This window comes from Sinocyclocheilus grahami, unplaced genomic scaffold (genome assembly GCF_001515645.1).
Source record: "Sinocyclocheilus grahami isolate Dianchi unplaced genomic scaffold, SAMN03320097.WGS_v1.1 scaffold52.1, whole genome shotgun sequence".
Classification (NCBI taxonomy): domain Eukaryota; kingdom Metazoa; phylum Chordata; class Actinopteri; order Cypriniformes; family Cyprinidae; genus Sinocyclocheilus; species Sinocyclocheilus grahami.
The window spans coordinates 140,622-151,531 of NW_015505231.1; the positions used below are offsets into that span (position 1 = coordinate 140,622).

Genomic DNA, 10,910 nt, shown 5'->3' on the forward strand with positions numbered 1-10,910 from the left:
GCGGTGTCCCCACCACTTTTCAAAGCAAAGTTACGCCACTGCATAACAAGCGTTTTCGGTCGTGTAGTATGAACGGACATCTGCATATGATCGGAACTCCATGCAGCTCCTGCGCTACTCTCCATTGGAAATGAATGACTGAATGACCGGTCTGTCGCTTGTCGGAGATAGTGGAAAGCCAGCTTCAAACACAGTGGAAACACCAGTATGATGAGGATTGTTTTCATTTTAAAACATAAATGCACCAGTGTAAATGTAGCCTTACATCTATGGGGGCTGGGACGCATTCACATTACAGCCTCATGTGTGCACCACATCTCTGAGTGTAACCGGTGCAAACTAGTAGGTGTGTTCGACTTGACGCGGACTGACTGTGCAAACCGATCGGTGTATTACAGTACCGCGAGAGCTAAAGAGAGCAGACTGCTCCGTGCGCTTTCGAATCGCTCTCGCGGATGTCAAACACTGATCGATCTGTCGTGTGTTGCAGGCTTATTGGCTCACTAACGCTGATGAGATTAACCCCTTAGGTATCGAAATTTGGTACCGAATGACGAGACGTTTTCCGATACGCGATGGTATCGAGGAAATTCGGTCGGTGCCTAAAAAGTATCGAACTCGATACCCAGCCCTATCTATGAGAGTACCGAATAATAATTTTTACACCTCCTACTATGCAATTGGACAATAATTGTGAATAACAAAAAATAACAATAAAAAACACCTATGGGAAAACAGTACTGAAGCACACTGAATAACCTTCAATTTCATTGCATCTCCTCTACCTCTTGAAAAATGAGAGTGACCTCTAAATAAATAACACAGCAACACAAAATGGTTGTTATAAAAGCATAATAATAATCTATTATTCAAAAATGATTCTTGCACTAAATGAGGTGGTCCAACATAACTTGTTGTCCTATTACCACCCACAGAGACATCAATAATAATACTCCAAAGAAATTCTGCATAAACACCTATTATTATTATTCATGATTTCATGGCCCCGGCCCATTTAATTTCCGCATCGCTCCCCTGTTCCATTATTTCCTTGGATGGACATTTGCTGATTGCCCTCCGCTAAGTCAAACAGACCATAAAGCCCTGGTTGACATGACCTAGTCTGCCCCGAACCTCGCTGACGGCCTCTCAACTCATAAATCTCACAGCCTGCTCCAGGGGCATGATGGGTGATATGTTTATTGGCAGTATCAACAAGGCAGCAGACGGTCTCTGTGGCGATTAAGGACAGGCCCACACAGCAGCTGGCATTTCTCGATAAGATACTCGCTGGGAGCGCAATACAATGCGCGCCTGTTAATGTGAACCACTTCTATTATGCAGTAACTGATGACATCGGAATAAAGATTTATCTGGACCGCTGACAAAAGCGACTGTATGCATGAAGCCATTCAGATTTGCTTGGCAAGAATTCATGTAGACAAATGAAACCCCCGATCCCCGAGAAACTAGATTTCCCCTAATTTCTCAGGGTAGGTAACAAATGTGCTGTTAAACCTGGAAAGAAAGTGGATTGAGTGAAAAAAAAAATTGGTTTCTCATCTATTTCGTGCTATAACGTGCTTTTGTTTTAATAGCCTGATATAAATTTTTTGCCAACTGCACTTTTTAACAAGCCTCGATCCCCTATCGGCGTATATGTGACAGCAGAATGCTTAAAAAGGAAGTAGGGGCTTTAGACAGGAAACCCATTAAAACTAGACACCACCACATCTTCACGTCATCAGTGATATGTCTAATAAAGCTGATATGTCTAATAAACCTGATCTTTAAAAAAAAACAATGTAAGTTCAGATGTGTTTGTTGAAAGCAGCAGTATAAAGTTCCAAGAGGTTTTGATTGTTTGTTCTTGACTGTTTGTTGCAGAGATTCCTGTTGCTGCACCCACAGCCACCTACAGCAGTTCAGAAGAGCCCACAGGTGAGTTCAGGAAAGCAAATAAAACCTGCGTATAAAAATACTTTCAGGAACTTCAAATTCACTTACTTAATAAGGCTTAGCTCTATATGGGAAGATATTCCAAACACAAATTTGTGTTTATTGTTTGGGATTTTTTGCGCTTTGATTCAAACATTCTATGCAAACGGCAAAATACGAATTGCAAAATGTTGATAATTATACCTTGAAAATGTTTTGTTTTACAATGTTTCTGTATGAAGTTTGACATGCTGAATACAAAAATCACATTACTTTTTGTGTGCCATTAACAGTGCTCATGAATACAAAAAATATCAGCAACTTACAAGTTGATACAAGCTAATCTATTTTTAATCATGCAGAAAAATGACATACGTGCGTAATACTGAGCTAACAAATGTCAGTTTAACATAAACAGTTACCAAAAGTGAATCATCCAAAACTTCAGAAGTGTACACTGGATGTGTACACTTTTGTTTTTAATGACTAGTCCCACACTGTTCTGGAATGTTCCAGAAGGTTTTAGAATGTCCTTGCAGAAGCTAAATTATTCTTAAAAAAAAAAAAAACATGCAAAATCAGTAAAAAAAAATATATGTACTAAATCAATGTTTCATAATTAATGGTAGAAGTTCTCAAATTTACCTGGTCTAAATTTTTACCAAAATAATGATGCTACATGAAAATAAACAATATAATAATAATTAGCACCACAAAATGACAGAACCATAAAAATTTTAATGAAACTATTTTTTTCTACATTGTGTAATAATAGTAATAATTATACTACTACTACTACTACTAATAATAATTTAAAATAATATATTAATAATAATTTTTAAAGTCTTCTCTCAATTAATTTCTTAATGGTGGAAACATGCTTCGATAACTTTTACATATAAATAACTTTTAAAATTAATTAATTTTATTATAAAAAATTATAAATGTATATAAAGTTATATATATATATATTTACTTTATTGTATATATAGTTTGTATATATAACTATATCTAGTTTATATATGTATACACACCCGCACACACACATATACTGTAAGTGTAATACATAAAGAAGAGGAATAAACTGGAACACAATGACTTAAATTATTTTCAATATATGAATCACATTAATTACTGTATATTATATATTAATAATAATATATGAATCTGCCTTCCAATTTTTAGTATACTGTAACTGTGTTAGTTTGTCTCTCATGTCATGCCAAAACAAATCTAATCAATATTTCATGTCCATTTATGTGATATATATATATAATAAATATAAATATATCAATTGAAAAGTAAATTTATTAAGTATCTAAAAATATTTAAAATATTAGTAAATATATTAAGTGTCCAAAAATAAAATACAGCTAGCACAGTATTTTTTTTACAAGCCTGTTTTTGTTCATTTCAACATGATTTGTATAGCACTTTTCACCATACATATTGTTTTAAAACTGCTTTACGGAAAATGCTTGTTTCAATGTTACAATTAGGAAGCATTTTTTAATCAAATAAATATGTGGATTCAAGGCAAGGCAAGGCAAGGAAAGGAAGTAAAATAATCATTAAAAAAATCACAACAATAAAACAGAAATAGAAAAATCATTATACATAAAATACAGTGTAATCAGTTCAGACATAGCACAGTGCTCATTCAATAAATGCACAGCTAAACGTCAGACCTCTTATTTTCTTTATTGATTTTTCTGTCCTACTAAAAATACTATAAAGAAATTGAATGACAGAATGACAATACAAAACATGAAACATCACAATATTATAAATTATATAAACTACTATTCAAAAGTTTGTGGAATTAATATTTTTATTCATCAAGGATGCATTAAATTGATCAAAAGTGACAGTAAATCCAGTTATAATGTTTCTATTTCAAATAAATGCTGTTACAGTGTTTCAAACTCTCTAGTCATCAAAATACATGTTTTTTTAAACTATTTTCAAGATTTGCCATCACAGGAATCAATTATGCTTTAAAATGTATATATATATATATATATAAAAATAAAATAAAAACAGATAAAAACTGTAATAATATTTCACAATATTACTGATGTTACTATATTTTTGATCAAATAAATGCAGCCTTGAGACTACTTTCAAAAAGATTCTGGCCGCAATCTTTTGAACGGCACATAGAATATGCTCAAAATTTGATTAATATTTACATGATGTATTCTAAGAATAAACAGATTTCATTGAAAAGGGGCCAAACCCTATATGTAATAGTAAGTTTAACCTCATTTCTTACTCTCTTTACCTGTCCTGCTGTAGTTTACTGTGAGGACACTCCGGTGTGGCTCCCCAGCGGAGCAGCACAGTTGTGCTTGAGGGACTCTTATTAAGCAGACATTTGTCCCTCCACAGGGGATGTCCATTATGGAGGGGACGTGGGTGTAATGGGCAGCGTCAATGGCCGCCCAGTCTTATCAAAGAGAGGCAGGATGAGGCGAACAAGGGCCGTCGCCACACAAAAGCCGCCTGTCCTCCGTTCACGCATTTACATGGAAATCAGGCGTGGCTGATATGGACTCGCCAAAATCATTTACTTTATTGGGATGCCTCCCCCTTCTCTGCACTTTTTCTCCCTCCCTGCCTCCAGTTCTCCCCCCTTGGTCCTTCACATCCTAATTCTACGCACCACCCCCCAAAGCTGCCAGACATCTCGCTCTTCTAGCCCTCAACCCCCCTTTTACGTTCCCCCTTCAAACTTTTTTTTATTTTTTTTATTCGGGTTGGTGGTTTTTTCCTGCTTCGCCGTTGCCCAGGTAACCTCATTCAGACGGAATATAAAGGGACATGAAAAGGGTGGATTGGACAGAGGGCCGGAGAAAATAATGAAGTTTGTCCATATTCAGGCGAAAGCTGAAAGGTCTTCTCGCTCCCATCTCTTCCAGTCGGCCAGAAATCTCGCAGTTATTGCGCTATGTGAAGTAGCTGTGACGAGAGACTCTCGGGTTTTGGTTTGCGTCAGGAGAACCGAGCTAATGCTCTGGTTTGGTATATTTTTGATCAAATAAATGCAGCCTTGAGACTACTTTCAAAAAGATTCTGGCCGCAATCTTTTGAACGGCACATAGAATATGCTCAAAATTTGATTAATATTTACATGATGTATTCTAAGAATAAACAGATTTCATTGAAAAGGGGCCAAACCCTATATGTAATAGTAAGTTTAACCTCATTTCTTACTCTCTTTACCTGTCCTGCTGTAGTTTACTGTGAGGACACTCCGGTGTGGCTCCCCAGCGGAGCAGCACAGTTGTGCTTGAGGGACTCTATTAAGCAGACATTTGTCCCTCCACAGGGGATGTCCATTATGGAGGGGACGTGGGTGTAATGGGCAGCGTCAATGGCCGCCCAGTCTTATCAAAGAGAGGCAGGATGAGGCGAACAAGGGCCGTCGCCACACAAAAGCCGCCTGTCCTCCGTTCATGCATTTACATGGAAATCAGGCGTGGCTGATATGGACTCGCCAGAATCATTTACTTTATTGGGATGCCTCCCCCTTCTCTGCACTTTCTCCCTCCCTGCCTCCAGTTCTCCCCCCTTGGTCCTTCACATCCTAATTCTGCGCACCACCCCCCAAAGCTGCCAGACATCTCGCTCTTCTAGCCCTCAACCCCCCTTTTACGTTCCCCCTTCAAACTTTTTTTTATTTTTTTTATTCGGGTTGGTGGTTTTTTCCTGCTTCGCCGTTGCCCAGGTAACCTCATTCAGACGGAATATAAAGGGACATGAAAAGGGTGGATTGGACAGAGGGCCGGAGAAAATAATGAAGTTTGTCCATATTCAGGCGAAAGCTGAAAGGTCTTCTCGCTCCCATCTCTTCCAGTCGGCCAGAAATCTCGCAGTTATTGCGCTATGTGAAGTAGCTGTGACGAGAGACTCTCGGGTTTTGGTTTGCGTCAGGAGAACCGAGCCAACGCTCTGGTTTGGGTCCAAAAGGTGGCTGGCGTTGAAGTGACTCCATCAGCCAGGCCTCAATGTGGGGTTCAAATCTCCACGGCGGTGTCAAATAGATCCGCTGAGCGCTAGAGTTATAAATCATAGCGCGCTGGACACCGTCCCTGAGGTGTATATGTGGAAAGCTGCGTTTAAATGAGGATTGGCTATTGTGGGCATTGTGACGGGGGTGTTCTGTGTCTGAATGAAGTTTAAATGACCTGTGAACCCCCTGCCCTGACATCGCTGAGTAAGTGGGGGGATTTGGGGAGGCGCTGATAATTAGGGTGAGAAAATTACTGGGTTGAGTGAAGAAAAGATTAAATGATTAAATAGCCATTAAGTCTTAATTAGGTCTAACTCAGTCACTAAAAGTGCGTCAGTGTTATTACATTAGACAGTATGATACAAAACAATTGGCATCTGCAAACAAATTATGCTTTTTGCTGTTATTTTTAACCAGTTAGTCCCAGAATTTTCTTTTGTAAATGGGACATTGATTGTTTTATTATTAAACTTCTTTTAAATGTCATGTGGTTTGATACGTTGTGATCTATTGAAAAGATATTCATACATTTGGGCCACTTTGTATCCATTTTCAATAATCCTAGAAATCCTATGATATGCACATTTCTAAGGCCTCTCGATTGTCAATGTGAGCAAAACTTTGCTGAAAACCTATTGTTCATGATCTGCTACATGCCTTGTGTCGTCTGATTGATGGTTTATACTTTTTTTTGCATGTAAAAGTCCATTTAGTATCATTCTAATAACCGTCCCCCTTCTGGTCGTGGTTCTCCTGTCTTTTAGCTGTGAAATCTTTCATATTTTTCTAAAATATATGTGAGAATAACTTTTATATTGTTTGATATATTTTAAAATGAACACCTACTGGACTAATAGGTTTACTTGATTATCCAAACATATTTTTTGTAGAAAAATCTTGTTAAAATGTGAGTATCAAAGATGATACAACAGGCTTTTGGGAAATGCTATTAACTGTTATTTTACGGTGTCCTTGTAACAAGTTACATGTACTTACGATTACAATAACAATAAATTATGCATAATTACATGCAAGTAACCCTAATCCTAACCATATAGTAAGTACATAGTTAATTAATATTACTCAGCACTTACATGTATAATTACACTGTAACAAGGACACAAAATAAAGTGTAATCAAAATGTTTATTTGTTAATCTCTCATTTATCATTGTATTGCATTAAACTGTATATTTTACCTCACAATAAAAACTACAGTGCTTTGATCATAAAACATTTAAATATCATCTTACTAAGACAAACTCATTTTGTTGTTTCACCCAGATTTTACCTGCGTTTCACTAGTTTTCTGTTATCGTCCTCAGACTGTGACTCCCACTGTAAGACCCCCAAGGGCAAGATGAAGGTCACCATGAAAAAATACTGCAAAAAAGATTTCGGTAAGTAGCTCCTATTGAGAACTGCCTGCTTCCTTTTCACTTCACATCGTTAGACATCTTTCTCTTCTACGTCTTTTCTATCTCTCTCTTTATGTGCGCCCCCTCTCTCATAGTGCTGACAGCTTATTCAGAGGCTAAAGGTTTATGTTATAGCATCAAAGCGTGTGAACTCAGCAGGTTTCTCCAGATGGACACGCTCAAAGTGCCTCGCAGCATCTAGAGGACAAAGGGGACAGCTGGTTCCTGTTGAAAGCAGAGATTTCACAGGTTTAAATACTAATATAGTTAATATAATAACAGACTTATAGAAGTTCAAGAATGTAGTTATAGGTTTTAAGGTTAGAAGTGGCACAACAGAAAATGTGGTCAGTGCAGGTTTTTATCATCTTCTTTGAGAAATTTCTTCCACATATGAGAAACATATCAGATTACAAAGAAAAAAATATATACAGAAAACTCTGCATGCACTCAGTTTCATATATTAAATTAAATAGCTGAATTAGTGGAACAAGGCACTAGCATCAGCAAAGTGGTGGATTTGATTTGGGTTTGGAAAGTTTTTTATTATTTTTTATATATTTTAATGCTCACCAATGCTGCATTTATTTGACCAAACGCACAGTAAAAACAGTAATATTGTGAAATATTATTACAATTTAAAATAACTATTTTCTATATGAATATATGTTAAAATGTAATTTATTTCTGTGATGCAAACCTGAATTTTCTTCACTTGTCACATGATCCTTCAGATATCATTCTAATATGTGACCCTGGACCACAAAACCAGTCTTAAGTCGCTGGAGTATATTTGCCAAAAATACATTGTATGGGTCAAAATTATAGATTTTTCTTTTATGCCACAAATAATTAGGATATTAAGTAAAGATCATGTTCCATGAAGATATTTTGTAAATTTCCTACTGTAAATATATTAAAACTTAATTTTTGATTAGTAATATGCATTGCTAAGGACTTTGTTTGGACAACTTTAAAGGCAATTTTCTCAATATTTAGATTTTTTTGCACCCTCAGATTCCAGATTTTCAAATAGTTGTATCTCGGCCAAATATGGTCATATCCTAACAAGCCATACATCAATGGAAAGCATATTTTATGACTGGTTTTGTGGTCCAGAGTCACATACAGGTGCATCTCAATAAATTAGAATGTCGTGGAAAAGTTCATTTATTTCAGTAATTCAACTCAAATTGTGAAACTCGTGTATTAAATAAATTCAATGCACACAGACTGAAGTAATTTAAGTCTTTGGTTCTTTTAATTGTGATGATTTTGGCTCACATTTAACAAAAACCAACCAATTCACTATCTCAACAAATTAGAATATGGTGACATGCCAAGCTGATTAACTCAAAACACTTGCAAAGGTTTCCTGAGCCTTCAAAATTGTCTCTCAGTTTGGTTCACTAGGCTACACAATCATGGGGAAGACTGCTGATCTGACAGTTGTCCAGAAGACAATCATTGACACCCTTTACAAGGAGGGTAAGCCACAAACATTCATTGCCAAATAAGCTGGCTGTTTACAGAGTGCTGTATCCAAGCATGTTAACAGAAAGTTGAGAGGAAGGAAAAAGTGTGGAAGAAAAAGATGCACAACCAACCGAGAGAACCGCAGCCTTATGAGGATTGTCAAGCAAAATCGATTCAAGAATTTAAGTGAACTTCACAAGGAATGGACTGAGGCTGGGGTCAAGGCATCAAGTTGGTCCACTGTGTTTTTTGAAAACCAAAGTCACTGCACCCATTTACCAAGAAATTTTGGAGCACTTCATGCTTCCTTCTGCTGACCAGCTTTTTGAAGATGCTGATTTCATTTTCCAGCAGGATTTGGCACCTGCCCACACTGCCAAAAGCACCAAAAGTTGGTTAAAATACCATGGTGTTGGTGTGCTTGACTGGCCAGCAAACTCACCAGACCTGAAGCCCATAGAGAATCTATGGGGTATTGTCAAGAGGAAAATGAGAAACGTCTCGGTTATGTATGGTAACCCTTCCCTGAAGGAGGGAACGGAGACGTCACGTCAGATGACCGATGAAATTGGGATCTCGCTTAGAGGGACCAATCTCAGGGACCGGACATGAAGTTTTCAGAGGTCTGGACGCGGGTGCCAAGGTGTGCCCCATCTCTGAGTTAGTAAATCCTTCCTCAGAGGAATCGGCGATGGAGGGGCTGTCGTGAGGAGCATTAGTTCAGGGAACCAGGTCCGGGAAGGCCAATAGGGTGCCACCAGCAGGACCTGCTCCTCGTCCTCCCTGACCTTGCACAGCAACTGTGCCAGAAGGCTCACTGGGGGAAATGCATACTTGCGAAGGCCCCGCGGCCAGCTGTGTGCCAGCGCGTCTGTGCCGAGTGTTCCCTCGGTCAGGGCGAAGAACAACTGGCAGTGAGAGGTTTCTGGAGAGGCAAACAGGTCTACCTGAGCGGCTCTGAAACGTCCCCAAACCAGCTGGACCATCTGGGGATGGAGTCGCCATTCTGTTCTCTCAAGGGAACAAGGGGTACCTCCGCAACTTACGTGAAGACACGGGGCAACAGGGACAGCCCGGAGGGCAGGACCTCGTACTGATATGCTCGTCCTTCGGATGCAATGGTCTGTGGTGCGGAAGGGTCGACACATGAAGTACGCGTCCTTCAGGTCGACCGCTGCAAACCAATCTCGGGGACGGATGCACCCGAAGATGCGTTCCTGCGTCAACTTGAACGGTAACCGGTGAAAGGCCCGGTTCAAGACACGCAGGTCCAAGATTGGTCGTAACCCACCGCCTTTCTTGGGTACAATGAAGTAGTAGGCCACAGGAGCGCTGCTCTTGTTTCGGCGCTGGCAGGGGGGCCGCCCTCGGCGATGGCAGCAGCTGCACGCCGGGGCAGGATGTACCTGATGGCCTCAGTCTGCTTTGGTCAGCGGAGAACCGCTGGGCAAGTTCTCCACCGTGTCGCCGACAGGCCGGCCTGGGACACAGGGGCGTTCAAGAATCGTGTCTTGTCCGTCTCGCACATGTCAGCCAGCCAGAAATGGCACTCCCGTACCACCATACTGGACATCGCACGACCCAGAGACCGCGCCGTAACCTTCGTCGCTCGTGGTGCGAGGTCCGCCGCGGTGCGGAGTTCTCTGCGAACTTCTGGGTCGTGACCACCCTCGTGCAAGTCCCTCAGTGCCTTGGCATGGTGCACTTGCAATCACGCCGTAGCGTGTAAGGCAGAGGCAGCTTCTCCACAGGTCGGGTAGGCATCGCTGGCCAGTCGAGTACCTACAGACCCGGGAGGGGAGGCACGGTTCTCCCTGCCGGTTGGAGGCAGTATTAGGACACAGCTGCATCGCAACCAACCGCTCCACCGGGGGGACCCTTGTAACCCCCTAGGAGGAGGATCCAGCAAATCAGTTTCCAGCAGTAAAAAGGTGCCATCCACCTTGAGGGCTCGGGACACGGTGAAAGTCTTCACTCGAGCCCTACTCCTACGGCGGCCCGGGAAAGCATAGCCATTATTTCTGGATCCGATTCAGGCATTGCTACGGTCCCGGAGGAGAGCAG

At 40.2% G+C, this 10,910-nt stretch overlaps 1 protein-coding gene across 1 annotated transcript in view; it reads left to right on the forward strand.

Moving 5' to 3' along the window:
• LOC107583316 (netrin-1-like) overlaps nt 1-10,910 on the forward strand; it is a 75,633-nt gene that overhangs the window by 53,872 nt on the left and 10,851 nt on the right. Inside the window, exons 5-6 of the mRNA XM_016269493.1 lie at nt 1,888-1,941; nt 7,278-7,352. Of these exons, the coding sequence (XP_016124979.1) occupies nt 1,888-1,941; nt 7,278-7,352 (129 nt within the window). The remainder of the gene's footprint in view (nt 1-1,887; nt 1,942-7,277; nt 7,353-10,910) is intronic.